Source organism: Chelon labrosus, assembly GCF_963514085.1.
Source record: "Chelon labrosus genome assembly, chromosome: 1".
Taxonomy (NCBI): Eukaryota; Metazoa; Chordata; class Actinopteri; order Mugiliformes; family Mugilidae; genus Chelon; species Chelon labrosus.
The window spans coordinates 18,539,423-18,557,856 of NC_140337.1; the positions used below are offsets into that span (position 1 = coordinate 18,539,423).

Below are 18,434 nucleotides of genomic sequence, written 5' to 3' on the forward strand. Positions count from 1 at the left end.
GCAGCGAATGTAAATGCCAACCCTTAATCCCGCGTTGAACTGAACTTCAAATATTGATTACACACAGGAACAGTAGCTTTCTTTTAAAAGGAATTGATTCAGCTTTTGGCAAATTAAAGTCTATCAACGCGTCCCTCCGCCACGAGGCATTTGGCATCATTTCTGCTTCTACGAGTCCTGCATACTGCGTGTGAAGTTTAAACGCAGTGTGTGTTTGCGGCGCCTCGTCTCATCGCATGAACTCCAGTAAACACAAAGGGGTGGGGGAAACAGCTGCCAGTCTCTTAATCGCTCCGCGCTAAGTTGATCAAAGAGCTCATTCTGCCCCCCCCAAAAAAAGTCGATGAATTCCTCTGAAGCTTACCAGGTTTCACGCTGGACTTTTCAGGGATAAATATTATGGGACGTGTCAGTAATGAGGAATGAGGGGCCGGCTCAGTTGTAGTCGAGCAGGAAGCAGCTAGTCATGGTGGTGACCTATGGATCATCAGTCACTCTCCCTGTCTGGGCCGTGTCACATCAGCCAGTACCACTGTCAAACCCGACTAGGCTTCCAAATCATCCATCTCTCTCTTCACTCTCCTTCCCCCCTGTTGCCTTTCACGCTTTTTGTTTCCTTCTCCGACGCTGCCAGGTCCCTGGTCTCCTCCTATCTCCTCCATCTTTGCCTCATCTCGCCCTGACAACACCCACTTCTTCTATTTTTTTTTTTGCCTTCCCGCTCATATCGGTCAAAGATGTTTGCCAAAACTTCAGCTGTGACAAGGCACAGCTGTCCGCCGGCAAACCCGCTCATTTGTCTCTCTTGTCTTGGCGCACACTCCCTCTCTCTCCCTCCCTCTCTCTTTAACATTCAGTTACAAAACCATTTTAGGCCCGTGCCCAATCAGAGCGCCGCGCTGACGTCCGGTGGCAGACGGGCGAGAGGAGAGTGATGGAGTCTGGACGTTGATGAGAGTGACTGGATGTGAAGGCAGGCGCTGTAATGAATTCTGGCCGCTCTGAGGAAGCGACTGCGAGATAAGAGGACAAAACATTTGTCTTTGGTTTTGCATTTTATACGTTCTGCATAACCGTGCGTGGGGCTATGCAAAATGAGGATACTGCCCGAGGGGAGAACAGGTGTTAAAACTCCCGATCACATGCAACAAAAGACGTTCTCCCTATCGGTTAATTTTAATTTGAGAACCTAAATCGCTATCGTCTGTGCGTAAAAACCGCTAACACGCAAATATTATTACATCTGATTAATAAAAGATTATAAAATTAGTAAAATAAGACTTGTGTGGGTAAGAACAACAAAAGCCACTTGATAAGAATGAGATTTGCCCATGCGGTACGCAGATGGGAGATTTTAACACGCCGCTTTGCATTCAAGTCACAAACACACGCACATGCCAGCACATCCTCCGTCACAAACCAGAATCACACAAAATGACAATGCAGTCACTCCCGCTGCTATCCTGTTTATCTGGAACGATTCCGAAACCACAGTTAGCTGCTGCGGCATGAGCCCAACCCAGCGTTGCGGAGATGTGCAGCGCCCGTGAGACGGAGCCTAAACTAAACTGAGGAAGCAGAGGCGGCGGGGAGGCGGAGGGATGACAGAGGAGGAGATAAGAAAAGAAGAAGAGCTAAGAGAGTAAGTAAAGAAAGGATAGAGGAGGTGATGGACGCCGCACATCCCTCTGGACTGTAAAGTCGACACACACTTTCACACTAGCCTCCCAATCCACCCGTCGGCTTCTCTGTGTCACCCCGGGGGGAGGAGGATTGACCTGGCCCAGTCCAAATGCTGCCAGGAGGATTGGATGATCCTGCTTAGGCAGGGTGTGCTGTGAAGCAAGCTAATGAGGGGGCCTGTGTGAGTGTGCGTCTGTGTGTGTGTTGGCTGGCCTTGCTGTGTGGGGCTCTGGGTTCATCCACCCAGGGCAATCTGCCCGGTGATGCCGGGACACATGTGACCCCTTCAGACCTATGGCCTGGATTACTGTTACCACCAACACCACTCTGATCCCGTTTTTGTTCATGCCTGCGTTTCCAAAGAGGAGGAGGAGGAGGGAGGGAGGAAAAAAGTTGCTCGTTTCCGCACGTTGTCCCAACATTTTGGACCAGCTCGGGCAGCCGCGCGCTTTTAATCTCCTCCATCCTAATCATCAGCACTTTTAACAATTACCAAAATCCCAAAGTCACTTCTAAAGCCCGAGGGACCGGGGAAGCAAATTAGTTCTTTAGCCAACCCCAGCATATTTACAACAGCGCTTTACAGCTGTTACGTTGTTGATGAATGTGCGCTGCCCCTGCCAAATAAACTTATAATCGAGTGATAAAATAATGAATGAATTCCGGGTGGAACAACGGTCCGTGACGCCTGCCAATTTCCTCACCTCACCTCTCCTGTGTGTGTGTGTGTGTGTGTGCGCTAATACCAAGTGTGTGCGCGCACATCTGCCCTCCTGTGTTTACCGTCTAGTAGTAGCCATGTGTGTTTAATGCTCACTTGCACATGCAACAAGGGAGATAAATTAGGACCACACACCATTTACACACGTGTCCGACAGAGACGGGGAGGGGAGGGTCGAGGCCCCAGAGGCTTGTTTGTGTGCATGTGTGCAGGCATCTGTTGAGAGCGCGAGCCGCCCGCGACAGAACCGTCTGTTGAACATGTCTGTATTTTCACAGTCCACCGGCATACCTGTGTGTGTCCATCTCATCTGTCTAGCTACCTACCTGCCTGCCTGCCTGCATGTAATGTAATGTAACGTGCAAAGCAAGAAAAAGGATAAAGACTGCAACCTCTGGCTGGATTGGCTGCCTTCTTTTTCTCCTTCCCTTGGCCTTTCCATTCTGCCACATCAGCCGAAACCTCTTTTCACAGCTCCTGTTGCTCTCAGCTCGTAAACGCACGCACACACTCTTCTTTTTCACCAAAGGGGGAGGGCGGTTGGAAGAGAAAGAGGGAGAAAGGGGAAGCTGCTGCTGCTGCTGCTGCCTGCTTGCTTTAACGTGCACCTACAGCCGCATGGTTCGTATTCTTTCCCTCTCTCCATTACATTCCTTTTCCCGTCCTCTCCTAAAATAAAATAAAACAACTACCCGGTGGATGTTGTCTAATCATTTAGCCCAAGGATGCGCGTAGCCTCGCTTATCGACACAGAAAAGAAAAAAAGAACTCTGCTGGTGCATTATTCATGAAGTTAAAACCTACAGCAAGGGTGGATTTCACGCGGGTTGAAGCAGGTGTGGCGTTTTAGACAAACAGTAAGCAGGTGTTGGGAACGCTGCCCCTTTGATACAACACCCCGCTTGACCTACTGACTCTTATTCCCCTCTCGGCGCTCGGTCCCGGGATGCCCTCACCGAGAAGATTTCCAGCGCTTTCCTCTGCTTTTTTTTTTTTTTTTTCTCCCTCGGAGTTGAAACACTTAGCCTAGTTAGCCGGTCTTTTATCCGGCGCCAATTAGCCGGCGATTAATGAATTATTGAGAAACGGGAAGGGTGGCGTGCGTGCGGGCGGGGGGAGGAAGGGGGTTAAATTTTAATGCGGCTCTTGGGGGGGGGGGGGGATAGTTGTATTACAAGTCACCTCGAGCGCCGGGTGACGGGGAGACGCCCACCCTCGGCAGCCGTTTACAATAATCTACAGCCGTTTACCGAAGTATGGAAAGAGAAGGGGGAGAAAAAGCAAAAAAAAAAGCAAAAACGTAGGGTTGAGTGAGAGCTCCTGGCCCCGAGAACAGACGCCGAAATATCGAACCCGGGCCAGAAACTACAAAACTCCATATGCTGCGATAGGAAGGGCGACCAAAGCCAGCAAAAACCTGAATTTATATTCCGCGTGAAGATGCGTGAATGTGATCCGAAAGCGTTTGATCCCACATGTGTGTTGGTCATCTGCCACCCAAGCAACCGCTCCACTACCCCACCACCCCACCACCCCCAAACTCCAGAGGAGTAATGCAAGATTCGATCTTTCATTAGGGCGGCCGTGTAAGACCGATAATAGGAGATGCTGAGATAAGGATAATGTATGTCTGGGAGGGGAGCTCTTCCCAAGGTGATCGTTCTGGTTCAGTTCCCTCTTCCTCAAGCAGAACCTGTATTGGCACTTGAGACTTAACTGCTATTGATTTACTTAGGGTTAGGATTGTCTCTACCCCCGCTCTGCTCTGCTCTGCTCTGCTCTCTCTCTCCACCGCTACCTTCTGTTTCTCTTTCACCTCCGGGCACCTGTCTCGGTTTATATTCCTCCCTGAACGCTTCTGTCTCCTTTCTTTCTGTCAGGCTGCAGTAATTTCAACTGACGGAGCAGTCAATAAAAGGGTGGATGAAGCATTTGATGACCCCGAGCGTTTTCATAGTGTATTTTACTGTACCGCGCCGCACCGCGTTGTATATCCGAGGAATTAATGCGCCAGAAGAGTCTTACTTCGAGGACGTCTCCGTTTCCTCTTCACCCCCTGTCAATGCTAACACATTTTTGGGTGCGTCGGTGCCGCTGCAGCGCCGTAATTAGTGGCTGGATGTGACACATGTTTCCAATTTGCTACGTCTGGTCACCGCAAAACGAAAGGAGGGCGGGGAGCGGCGGAGGGAGGCAGAGACAGAGACAGACGGAAAGCGACAGGGAGAGGGGAACCGGTGCCGGCGAGGAGAGGCGGAAAAACACAAGAAAGAAGGGGTGAGGAAGCGAAGGAGGCGCAGATTGCTCACAGAGGCGGAAAGGAAAGAAGAAGGGGGAAAAAAACGGGTGGGGAGGCGGCGGCAGGTGGACGGTCTGAACTTCAAAGCTGCACATCCAGACGAGGTCCAGGGGTTAACAACGTGACAGTCCATTTGCTGCACAGGCGAGACGTGAACCGTACACGCGCTCCGCCACCTGATTGATACAGACTACTGCCTCTGCTTACTTTTCGCCCCATTTCCGAACTACACACCACATGTGTGTGGGCTCCGAGAAGCCGGTCCGCGGAAAAGATGCACGCTATTTGGACAAGCACGGGCTCTTAACATATTTCAGCCCTGGGCCAAAACCCATTTTGCCCCGAGGCAGCCGACGCTAAAGCAGTGGTCTTGTCGTGTCAGGAAGCGAGGAGAAAGTACATGTAAATGGGCCTGGAAAATAAACTGGAGGAATGACTAAGCTGATTAAGTATGAATACTAAGCTTCACGAATAAGCTTCGTCGTATACAATAGGCTTTGTATTTTGAATATATAAGTGAACAAATCTGCGAGAATGGCTGGAGCCTGGCGTCAAAGCCACCACCCCTCTAATTGCCAGCCGGGCCCATTCACCGAGCCCCGACACCCACCTAACACTAAAGTCCATTAGGAGACAATAGCGTGGAATCACCTATAAGGCCTCAAAAGCCCAGGCTGTTAGCTTCTCAGTGGAAATTACCCTCCCGTGTCCAACTCTACTCCCTGTTGGGCGAATCCACCCACTGCTGACAAAAAGCCCTCATTAAGAGCTTCATGCCTGGCTCCACAGCGGGGGCCCACGCACAGTCACATCTGCGGAGAGGTGGAGGAACCGGGCAGGCCGTAGCCTACAGCGCACGGACGCATTAAAAACCTGTTAGTCTCCGAAAAAGCTCCTGGCATGGGTGTGAGCCCGGGGTTGGTTTGGGAGGTTGCCATGGCTACATTTTCCTTTTGTGTTTTTTGTTAATGTAGGCATAGTTGCGAGAAAGGGAAGCGATCCCCAACTAATGCACCTCGCTGACAGCTTCACGGCCTGCGTGTTTGTCAGACTTAAAAAAAAAGATTATATTTGTGTCAGGAATTAATCTCGTGTCGCCGAAATCTGCCCCTTCACCTCCACACAAGCCTCCTTGTTACTCTCCAACCCCCCACTCCCTCCTCCTCCCCCCTTCACAGCCACCAGGTCTACTCAGACGCAGGGAAATTGGCGGAGGTGTGAGAAAAGTGGTGTCGGTCGTTAAGGCGGACTCGCGGAGAGGTGTTTAAAATGGCATTTCCTCAGCTAATGCCTGACACCTTCTCCGGAGGGAAGGAGAGGAGGAAAAAAAAATGCAAATGAGAGCGGGCCAAGTGGGCAAGACCGGGTGTTTGAGAGGCCCGAGAGCCGGGGGCCTGGACTCTAATCAAGGTCAACCAGCAACAGCAATTAGAGCATCACACAAGTCTTTATTATCCTGCGCGCAGCTTCCATCTTTTGGCTTCAAGAGACTTTGGACCGATAAGTAGAAGTGCAGCTGGATTATCACGCAACCGTCAATGCCAGTGTGACAAATTCAGAGCAGCTGTGGAACGGAGCAGCCCGTTTCACCTCCAAGTTTACATATTTATCAGATTACAGCGTTTAGATTGAACTGCTAGCAACAACAAGAGGAGTGGTGTTATTTTGGGGAAGTGGAAACCTTAAAAAAAAAAATCATTAAAACAGTGAGAGGCCTGCAGCTCCTCTGAGGTGACCTGCTGCCCTCATCAAACTTTATAGTGTTTCTGCGTCAGGCTGCTCTACTACCAAACAGTGCACACAAAAAAAGGAGAACACAATCAGTCAACCAGTTGAATTTTCAGGTCTGCAAGTGGGGACTGCGCTTACCTTTCGTTCAGGGAATTCCAGTAGATGGGCTCCATATTGCTGGCCGTCGTCCCCAGTAAATCCAGTAAGAATACCATCAGGATCACCAATCCATTCCCATTTCCTCGACACGCCATCTCAACCCTGGCGCCCAGCAAGTGTGGCCCCATTTAAAAAGAAACGGGTGAGATTTTAATGTGTTTCTCAGCGCCGCTGCAAAAAGGTTGGAGAGACTCTCGCAAAACAATAGATGTTGCGGCCGCAGCCGAGCAGGCTATAAGGTAGAGAGGCAGTCAAAGTGAGAGGGCAGAGCGCGCTGTACACAGCCTCATGGATCCGAAATGTTGGCGAATTGGCACCGGGTCGCACCGAAAACACACTTAAACGTGACGGAGAAACTTGTTCAATCCGCGCGTCTGGATCTCGATTGGTTTTATTTTTTATTTTTTTCACTGCGCGTCCACGGCCGTGCTATTTCAGCGCCGATCCCATGACTTTCCCATTAATTTGTCATTAGCCGTGCCTTTTTCCCCCCAGGAATAAAACAGCGCTCCTCGGCTCAAATGTAACTCCACGGAATCGAGGTTTTGTCAAAAAGCGATCGCCTCCCCAGGAGCTATTTCTGCCGCCGCTCCGTGCGCCCTAATTGTCTTTTTCCGAACAATGTTCCCTTGTTCTCTGTGTCGATTCGGAGTGATTTCTCTCCCATTACCTTGTTCTCTCGCAAGGATATCTACCTTCCCACATGTCAGGCCGGGCTGAAAAAGAAGTACTGTCAGTGTGTTAGGAGGAGGCAGTCGATTATCAGGCCGAAAACTGTGGAGGTAAAGCGTTTAAAATGGAAAAGATGTCACTCGTGTCCACAGCTCCATCCTCATAAAGACATGTTGATGCACGGCGGTGCTCAGGCGGTGCGCATTACAATCCGTGTGTGCCTCTGTGTAAAAGAAAATAAAAATAACAGGTTGAGCAAGGGTTGTAAATCCTCAAATCCTTCGCCAGATTCGGTGAAAATGGGAAATAAAAATAGATATATGTAGAGAAATCAAGTTAGGATCCAAATCGATGATAAATCCAAGAATCAGTTCAAGCTACAACACAAGAAAACTGAAAGAAACAACCCAAAGAGCTGGAAAAGCACGTCCACTCTAATAACGTCGCGCACGGACCAAACGCGAAACTTGCCGAAGTGATTAAAAAAAAATATAAAGATGGGAGTTTGCGAGCATCAGTCCTTCCAGTTGCACATTTGACGTCTATCTGGTGTAGCGCATCATTTGGGGGAGCTGGACGCGTCGCTTCTCGGACAGAGGAAAGCGCTTCGTTCGTTATCTCATCCGCGTCTCTGCCTCAAAATCCCACTGGTTTGACTTGCCCTAATGCTCGCAGCGCATTGACAGACCGACTAGGTTGTTTGAAAGGAGGAGGAGGAGGAGGAGGAGGAGGAGGGGAAAAAAAGGGGACGTGGATGAATGGAGAAAAAAAATCCCCATCCTCCGACTGGCAGGCAGGGCGCACTGGCGGAGCGCAATTCTTCCAGGCGTTTTCGGAGGGGGGGCTGTTGGAGGGGGGGCGGTATCGAGTCCCTTTCAGCGCCTCCTCTCTCCTCCTCTAAGAGTTTCAGGGGCCCCCCCGACTCGGACCTTTGGACTCCCCGGCGCTCTATTCTGCCTCCTTTCAAACGCTGAAGAACAACCTCCGCTCCCCCTCCCCACCACCACCACTACCACCACCACCTTTTTTTAAAAAACGCTCACCAACGTGCGCCCTCCGATCTGCCGAGCGCTCTTGGAAGAGCAAGAGCGCCCTCAATGCATGTGCAGGGAATCGCATGTGGCTCTGGAACTGGATAGTATTGAGTCCCCCCCCCCAAAAAAAAGAACATTTTAGAAGGATATTATGCAAATGTCACGGTGAAGCTTTATCCTAGAGAAACATACTTTAAGGAACTAAGATATATGCTATATCTAAAACGCATTGAAGACGTATTAAAGGGAAGTCATGGCAATGTTTTGGGGGTTAAAGTGGAATTGCATTGCCACGGTATAAGCAACTTGCATATTTTTTCTGTAAAAGACTGTTGCGTAAAAAGAAAACTCCTCCTCCTCCGCAAGATTCATGATATCGCATGTGATCCGGACTGGCCTCACCTCATTTATCTGCAGCCTAAACGACAAGGATCACTTCTCCCTGTGCGGGGAGGATGAGGACCCCCTCCCTCTTTCTCAATTTCTCTCTCTCTCTTTCTACCTCTCTTCGTGTCCTCTCGTTGACAGAGCGAGGGGAAGAGTCCCAGCGTCCCGCACCAACACTTCAAAGTGGGCAGCTCAGCTTGACGGGTTGCAGGACGAGCCCGAGTGACAGGCCCCGAGGAGGGCCACACATACCAGTGTTTATACAGAGGCCCCAGACTCGCCACTGATTCACTCCACACACACACACACACAATGAGGTAGATATTTGAGACGGAGGGCTGTCAAAGCTGTGGCTGCACTGCCCCCATGTGGCAGATCCGATCCCCCTGCGTCGCTTTACATTCTCGGCACACTTCCTTCTCTTCAGCAGCATATTGTGGCATTTTGGTCCCAGAGAATTAAAGTCAGGCACCTGTTGCTTTAGAAAATCAGTTTCTGAAAATCAAAAAGAATCAAGAGCTGGGTTTAAAAGGCTAAGATAAACGACTAAAAATGTAGCGAAGCTGCACAGAAACTCGAGTTTTTGTGCAGATTTTGTGGATTTTATCGTCAAGTAGTGGTGGTTAGTAAGTACATTTACTCAAGTGTCTGTCTCTAACACAGATGGGACTGTTGCACCTCACAGCTTCACCTTTAAAATCAAGATTTTATACAAAGCAGAAGCTTCCATCCTTCTTTTTTTTTTAGTTTGGCTTCAAAACACCATTCATTAATACACAAGATTAGATGTTACAATCCCTTGTCCCAGGCAAAACACATTTAGAGGCCCTGTCCAGCTGAGAAACCTTAACAAACCTACAGTCATGTGATATGACGCTTAACCTACAATCTAAATGAACTAAGTAAATGCTGCTGGCTTGTATGGCCCGCTCAGCAGCAGACGCTAACTCAAAACTTGTGAAATATAAGCTAACCAAATGCTGCTGGCTAGCTTAACCTACAATCTAAGTAAACTAAGTAAATGCTGCTGGCTTGTAGGCCCACAGAGCAGCAGAGGATAATTCAAACCTTGTGAAATATAAGCTAACCTAACGCTGCTGGCTTGTATGGCCCGCTCAGCAGCTAACCATAGCTACCAAGCAACATGAAGACATCAGGAACCTGGCCTAAACAACAGCAGTATGCAGCATGTCACTGGGGTTTTCAAGTGGGCACCTCCCTTCACCGAAGTGCCCACTTGAAATCATGTGCCCATCATGTTTAGTTAGAGTCACAAATCAGATGTCTGCCATTTTTTTTTTCCTCCTTTTAAACCTCTCACATGGTTTTGTTTCGATAAATGATCTGATTAGAGAAAAGGTCCAAAAACTGGAAACAGACTCACGTATCAGGACCTTTTCCTCCCACGTGAATCGTGGCCCAACCTCATGTGGATCTGTTCCCACCAAATATAAAACCATACGGTAAACGAAGCTGTGTTTAAAGTAGTTCAAGCGTGCTCCATGTGCAGCAGAAACACGCTGCTGACAGTATTAATAACCTAACCAGTGCCTCAACAGTGAGCGTCTAATACTCTTGCACTTTTACCTAAGCAGGATCTTTCATGCAGGATTTAATTTACATTAGCTGCTTCTTCTTTTACACTGTGCTCCCATGACATTTCCATCGTGGACAGGCCCGTGCATGATGTTTCCAGGCCTGTCTGCAGCTGCTTTTGTTTGGTGCAACTTTGCTGCGGATGCTTACCAGGGAAAAAAAAGAGAAAGAAAGAAAAGAAAAAATAGACTTTTAATACTTTTCATTGAAAACATTTCACAACAGAGAGGAGGAGGGAGGGGAGGGAGGGAGGGAGAGGAGGGAAACTTGACGCATCCCCGACACCTCCTGCTGTTCCTGCACAGCCAGGGAGAGAAAGGGAATGAAAGTGAGACAGAGGAGAGTAGGGGCAGGCACGAAGAACAGGCGGGGAGGGGGAACAGCACCGACGTGGAGCTGGAGGTGATTCAGCGTCGTGCTCAAGGGCACCGCGGCGGAGTCCAAACCAGGGTCTGCAGGCTGCAGGACGGAGACAAAAGCGCAGACGTTTCCCCCGCAATGTGAAATTATAGCGTGCTCTTTAAAGGAGAATTGTAATTGCAGGCTACGAGTTCCAAACAAGAAACAAATACAGAGAGGAGATTTTTTTTAAATGAGCCGGTCAGAGGGAACGAGAGAGAGAGGGAGAATAAAAAAAAAAAAAAAGTGAGCAGAGAAGGAGCAGTTTTCTGTTGAGCTGACCTCCAGGAACCTTGGCTGTGCACATGACAGAGCTAAATGCAGTAAGAAGACAGGAAGACAGACTGGTTTAAAGACAACAGCAGCTCAGAGGTGGAGCTGGCATGAAAAACAAACCTTCTGCTCTGTCTGGGAATCCATGTGTGTGGGAAAACTGGCTGTCTCGCAGCCCTCGCTCTGTGCGCGCGTGGAAGTCATCTGCAGAGCTACGAGACACCACCTACACCAGATCTGAATAAGTCAGCCAAAGGATGGGGTTCGGAGATGGCTGCGTGCTAAATATACACACTCATAGCCGGCGTGTTGGTGTTTATTAGTGTTCATGTGTTCAGGCTGACCGCGTTTACTGCACCGACCTTCAACTCTTCTTCATAACCACATCCTCTCCCCGGTGACTCCGGCTGCAGACTGCTCCAGCTGCCAGACTTCCCTTCTCCACGCACACACGGCTCACTGTACTATAAATACACGCGTGCATTTACACTAAAATCAGGCGTCACGTGCGCCTCAACGCGTATTGCTGAAAACATGAGCAATTACAGTGAGCGGTGGCTGTCGTTATATGCATGTAGAGCAAAGGGGTTAAGGTTGAAGACAGACGCGTACGGAGACACACACACACAAGCCGGCACAGGCGCCCACGGTGGCAGAAATACAAAGACCTCAGACAGGAAAACATGCACCCTGATGGGAATGAAATTCACACCAAGGGTGGTGCAGATATGTGTGTGTGTGTGTGTGTGTGTGCATGAGGATGTGGGTCGCTGTCAGAGCATGGCACCCTCGCCCGCCTTGCAGTTGATAGATCTCAGCTGCACGTCTTTATCCTTCAGCATCTGTCTATCCATTCCCCCTCTCATTCTGTCTCTCTCACACACACGCACACACACACATATGCACACACTGCAGCAGCAAACACTCCTCGTATCTTCCTCTGACAGAGAGAGGGGGAGGCGGGTGAGGGTGGGTGGGGGTGGGGGGGTTAAATAAGGGGCTGTGCAACATGTGATGCGGGCGATCGCACATATGGATCGTACACATTTCTGCATCGTTAAACTATTTATACCTGACAGGTGACCTAGCCACATTGCGCATGCTTGAACACTATGTGCTACTTGCATTACACCGATCAGGCATAACATTATGACCACCTTCCTAATATTGTGTAGGTCTCTCTTCTGCCTCCAAAACAGTTGGGACTCATCAGGGAATGGACATGGGCCTTCTGAGGGTGTCCTGTGGTGTGTAGCTACATGATTTTGTTAGTGGGGGCGCTTTGGGTCCTATGGGTTGAGGGGGGATCTAGTGAATTTAGAGGCCAGGTCAACACCTTGTGCTGTTCTTCGTGTTTTTTGAGTTGTTCCTAAAGCGTTTTTGCGTGTGTGTCCCGCTGGGGATGGCTGCTGCCATCAAGGAGTGTCATTGCTATGGGGTGGGGGTGGCTGGTCTGGTCTAGGTGGGTGCTACATGTCTAAGTAACATCCACATGAATGAATGAATGCCAGGTCCAAAGGTTTCCCAGCAGAACATTGAATCGTCACAAGATGGTCAATGTTAATCACTTCTGCATATATATGCGTGTGTAGATTTAACAAGGTTTACTTCTGGCCCCTTTCATTCTCCAAATACTTTCAATTACCACAATTTTCCCAAATCTAGTTCTTTTTAAGTTAGTTTTAACATTCAGCGCAACCTTGCTGCAGCTGCTAAGGTTAAAGGCACGACACATAAAGTTTTAATTTTAAGCCTTCCCTCAACTACAAGACTTTCTTGTCTTCGAGATCCAGATTTTTTGCTACGAATCTTTGTCCCAGTTCCTGATGCAACGTTTTGGTTTTGGGAGCTATTTCCCACCATGCAATTCAAATAAAACAGAGTTTAAAAATGGGGCAACTATGCAAAAAAAAAAAAAAAGTATTTAAAAACACTTCACTTCGTCCCGACAAAGACGGTTTAGAGGTCCCTCATGGAGCCAGTCTCAACTTGCAGGTTACAACAACTTCTTTCTTTCTTTCTTTCTCGGATCATCCTCTAGCGGGAACAGATCAGTGTAGCTGCTCACATCAGACACCTGAGACCGTCCATGAACAGAGGCGTGCATGACTACACGTTGTGTCATGTAGCATCAAAGTTAACATCTCTTTGACAAGTGAGCTGCTCCATCCAGTGGGCGGAAGCCAAAATGAGAAGCTGGAAACTGAGGAAACACCAAGTGGACCTTGAGTTTAGTACGCTATGAATTAAACGGTACGTTGTTTTCTTTTACGGTAACAGAATATTAAAAAAAATACTTTATACTGTTTCTAGTTTCTGACTTTTTAAGCTGGTAACCCTGCTTACCTCGTTCAGACTGAACACACAAAAGGATCAGATGAGAACCCCTCTGATTCATCTTGTGACTCTTTGAACGGTGATACTGTACGGTGACCACCTGTGTGTACAATTACAACTCAGCTGCATACATCGTGGACTCCTCCAGCAAACAGCCTCTTGATTAAATCACGTAAAATCGTCCAGGATCTAATTTTAAGACTTAATTTTAAAAAGGCAACCACGTTTTTTTTTGCCGTGACGACCCCTCCGCTTTGAAACGACCTACCTGAAGACATAAGGCTCTGAGAATGACTGACTCCATTTAAACTGCTGCTTAAAGCTAATTTTACAGGCTTCAAAGAGAATTTTATGTCACTTATTTATATATATCAACATTTAGGTTAATCTAATCTTTAACTTAACTCTGACTTATTTTTGCCGTACAGCTGTCTTCAAAGGTGTCGCTTTGTTTGTCAAAGCATTAAACTCCTGGTATGTATGTAGGTGAAGCCAATCCCTAGTTTGTCAAATGTGTATTCATGTACTTTAAAACAGGGTTTGCCCTTCAAAATGCATGCTCATAACATTTGTTGAAGTATTTGACCTTTCTGACACGGAGCTGGACAACAACTATGCTTCTGCCGACAAGTCAAGTTAGAGTTTGCATCTACTGTACGTCTGTCCACACTCATAACGTATGCAGCAAAGCCTAGAATTTGGACCTGGCATTCATTCATGTGGATGTTACTTAGACATGTTGCACCAACCTAGACCAGACCAGGCACCCCCACCCCATAGCAATGACACTGACAACAAACATGAAGAACAGCACAAGGTGTTGACCTGGCCTCCAAATTCACTAGATCCCAAACTGATCAAGTATCTGTGGGATGATCCACAGAGGCCCCTCCCCTCAACCCATAGGACCCAAAGACCTCCACTAACAACATCATGTTGCTAGACACCGCAGGACACCTTCAGAAGACCCATGTCCATTCTCTGATGAGTCACAACTGTTTTGGAGGCACAAGGGAGACCTACACAATATTAGGAAGGTGGTCATAATGTTATGCCTGATTGCTGTAATGCAAGTAGCACATAGTGTTCAAGCATGCACAATGTGGCTAGGTCACCTGTCAGGTATAAATAGTTTAACGATGCAGAAATGTGTACGATCCATATGTGTGATCGCCGCATCACATGTTGCACAGCCCCTTATTTAACCCCCCCGCCCTCACACCCCTCACCCGCCTCCCCCTCTCTCTGTCAGAGGAAGATACGAGGAGTGTTTGCTGCTGCAGTGTGTGCATATGTGTGTGTGTGTGTGTGTGTGTGTGTGTGTGTGTGTGTGTGTGTGAGAGAGAGACAGAATGAGAGGGGGAATGGATAGACAGATGCTGGTCATAATGTTTTGCCTGATCAGTGTGTATACTTGTTTGGATATTTTGTTAGTGACATCACTGGGAAAGACCAATGCGTGCGGGGGAAGTCAGTTATGAATGTGTCGTATTTAAATCACATTTAGTGCCTGATGGATGCGCTCACTTTGTAAATGACGGGGAAAGCGTGTTCTGTGATAAACAAAAGTGTGTCGGACAAGAAGAAGGTAAAATTTAATGACTCCGTCTCATCTGTGGTTCAGCCTAGATTGGTTCCTGCTGATTGAGGCGACTATAAAAGCATTTTTAAAACATATTTTTGCATTCAGGGGGAATGAACGTAAGAGCGCAGCTGTGTGCATGTGACATTAATATATTTCAATTAAGTTAACAGTTTATATGTTGGTTGCACGCATAACACGGTCACAGTGTTTATAGTTTCACACTGTCCCGCAAACATTTTTAATTTTATTTACGGTTGAGGTGATTTAATCAAAGGCTCAAACATCCAGTTTGTCATCAGTTTAAATAAGCTGTACTGATGATTTTTGTTGGTCTTTCAGTTACTGTTTCAGGAGTTTCAACTTCCTTTCCTGGTCTGGCCAAAAGACTCGTTGAAGGATAAAGTTAGATTTAGTTGAACTCTTAAGAACCTGATTACCGCTCAAATTTGCTGGTTGATTATTATGTAGTTTGGGTAAAATAAAACCTATTTTTCAAAAGTAAACCTGTGACAACTAACCAAAGAACGTTTCAAGAGCCTGCCTCCTACACAACTCATGCCCCTCTGGCCAGACTCTCCACATTTGTGACTTTGAGGTGAAGTTCTTTTGGATATGGAGATTCATCAAATGTATTTACAGATTTTGTGCCATTGACCACCACCAAATTGTAATCACTTCATGCTTGAGTCCAAATGAAAGTTTGTGCAAGATATGAAGTTTTCCTGAGATACTGCGTTCAACATAATGTCGAGGGCAGATGGACAACCAGTAAAAAACCCTAATGCTTCCAGCCATGTCTCTTGTTGGTATGAAAATATATAACAGCATCAGTCTTTAGCTCCTCGTGATGTGAAGAACGGCCACAACGTGACTCAAAAGATCTCACCGCCTTCATGAGGAACACACTCTCTCTCACACACAAATATCCTCACTTGGACTTTGGCTTTCATATCCTCCGTCTCCCTTCCTCCACCGGCCTTCACGGTTCATCAGCGGGACACCTCCTTGCTCCTCCTAATCTCCTCCTCCATCTGCTTCCTCAGCCTCCCCTCTGCCCCCCTCCTGACTCGACACCGCTGTGCCTGCAGACTTCTCGACTGCTGACTCCTCCATAAACCTCCCCCCTCCGGCCACTGTGGAGAGGGGAGGAATGGTAGAGGTGTGGAGAAGGGACAGAAGCCGGAGCGGGAGTTGTCCACGCTGCCCGGGGGCAGGTAGAAGGATGAATTTCGGGGCCCACCGCTCTGCCGATCCCCAGAGTGCAATTACGCGATCAATTACTCTCCCTGGGCATCGAACCCCCGCTAAACCGCCAAGATCACATCCAATCTGCCAGGGCCGGCTGGGATACTGGATGCTTAATGTACTTCAATAGGCCCGCTCTCGTGATAACTAGCTACGGAGATGGCCAGAGGGAATGTGTGTAAAGCAGGAAGAGGAGATTGGGAGAGGCTGAGATGATGAGAAGAGGATGAGGTGGAGAGTAGAGGGACGGCAGAAGCACACATGCACAGTTGATATCCTATATATGTAAGAGGGCTTATATATCCGTGGGAGAAATATCAATGCACAGCCACTCGCCTCCACTTGTCAGCAACGGCGGAGTGCGGTGATACGACACATCTTTACTCTGCATTCATCTTCCCAGCCATTTCAGATAGATATCCACGCATTTGTGTGTGTGTGTCTCCACATCTGGAGTGAATAGAAGGAGATCAGGCTCCAGAGTGAAATGAAACCTCCGGCGCTGAGCTTTTTCTCCCCGGCTTCAGAGCATGTGCAAGGAGTGCAGGTGCCAATTATTTTCACACTTAATGTAAACCAGAGAACAAGGACACGTCAATCACAGCTGCAGCCTTTTGGTATGGAAATGGGAATGTATTCATAGGAGCGCGGCTATTTTGGCGGCTGATGAAATGGGTTGGTTGGAACTTATAAAGAAAAAAAAAAATATATCCCCGCAGACTGAGGCTTTGTGAGGGAAACCTCAAGCCATCTTGAACTTCAGACTTGGTCCGTCTATAATGAGCGGAAATTGCGGCGACGTTGAAGAATGACATTCTGCCGCCGACCGTGAACAATGAGGGGTTCTCGATTTTGAGTCGCACTCATGAAGACGTTTATTATTTTTGGGGATTTAGCTCCTCGTCCTCGTGTTAGCAGAAGAAGTCCTTGATCGCGTGCAAGCGTGGAGCCCGACGCCGAAGAAAGGCAAAGGACGAGGGTTCGCCGCAGAGGGGTGATGCTAACATTAGAGCGTCTAACGCGTCTGGAGATTCTCAGTCATCCGAGTCGAGGCGTATCTAAGTATCTTGAAGATGTTTCACCTCTCATCCAAAAGGCTGCTTCAGTTCTGGTGAGACCCAGGCTCTTGGGTTCTCTCTCATTAGCCCCCCTGGCCTACAAGGAGGTTAAAAAGCTTGGGACTCCAACCAGTCTATTTACAGGAGAACTGAAGAAGCCTTTTAGGTAAAGAGGTAAAACATATTCGAGAAACTAAGGGCCCGTCCACACGGAAACGCAAAAACGCCGAAACGCAGAAGTTTTTCATCGTTTTGGCCTTTCGTCCACACGTATCCTGTAAACGCATTGCCCTAAAACGCACTTTTCTGAAAACGGGTCCCAGGATGGAGAAATTCAAAAACGCAGCTCTTGCGTTTTCATGTGGACGGCGAATACGGGGAAAACGATGACGTCATCGCCACACTCCCGAGCAGCCTTCCACATCCCGCGAGACGTCTCGTAACAACATCAACAACAATGGCGGACTACATGCTAGTTTTCATGCTGGAGAAGATATTGAGCCTATTAGGGTTACTAGGGCAAAATATCATGCTCCTGTGCCACCACGCTGAGCAAAAAAGGCGATTTGTAAACAGCGCTGAAGATTTGTGCGCATGCTCCGCCTCTTCCTCTCCGTTTTTGGTGAATTTCTGAAACTGAAACAGCGCCACTTATAGGCCTGGAATAGGAAGTAGCGTTTTCGGTCGTGCTGAAACGGATATTTCTTGAAACGATGATCGAAAACGGAGAGGAAAAAGGATCGTTTTCGTACGTGTGGACATGGCCTAAAGCAAGTCCAAGGGAGGGTCGCCGGGTGCTGGAGCCTATCCCAGTTGCCATTAGGTGAGAGGTGGGGTACACCCTGGACAGGTCTCCAGTCTAACGCAGGGCTAACACAGAGAGACAGACAACCATTCACACTCACACCTACATCCAATTTAGAATCACCAATGAACCTAACGAGCATGTCTTTGGACGGTGGGAGGAACCTGGAGAACCTGGAGACAACCCAGAACCTTCTTGCTGTGAGGCTCAACTTCAAATTAAGACCCAAAAATGGCGCTCGGTGAAAGTTTAATTGGAATATTACAATTCAAAAATAGGTAAAACCACTAATGGTGACCCTAGAGAACTAGTCAGGGGATCAGAAATATTACGATTCATCCTCTGGGAACCATGAATGCCCGTACAAAGCTTTCTAGCAGCATAGTTGGCGCACACCAAAATGGAGGACTAACAGCAACTACGAGAAAGCTCTGCGTTCATAGTTTCCCT

At 48.1% G+C, this 18,434-nt stretch overlaps 1 protein-coding gene across 1 annotated transcript in view; it reads right to left on the bottom strand.

The window, feature by feature from the left end:
• The window catches only part of efnb3b (ephrin-B3b), a 76,951-nt gene extending 69,079 nt beyond the window's left edge, over positions 1-7,872 (bottom strand). The window contains exon 1 of the mRNA XM_084544322.1: positions 6,573-7,872. Coding sequence (XP_084400448.1) covers positions 6,573-6,721 — 149 coding nt within the window. The 5' untranslated portion in view covers positions 6,722-7,872. The remainder of the gene's footprint in view (positions 1-6,572) is intronic.
• Positions 7,873-18,434: the final 10,562 nt, after the last annotated feature.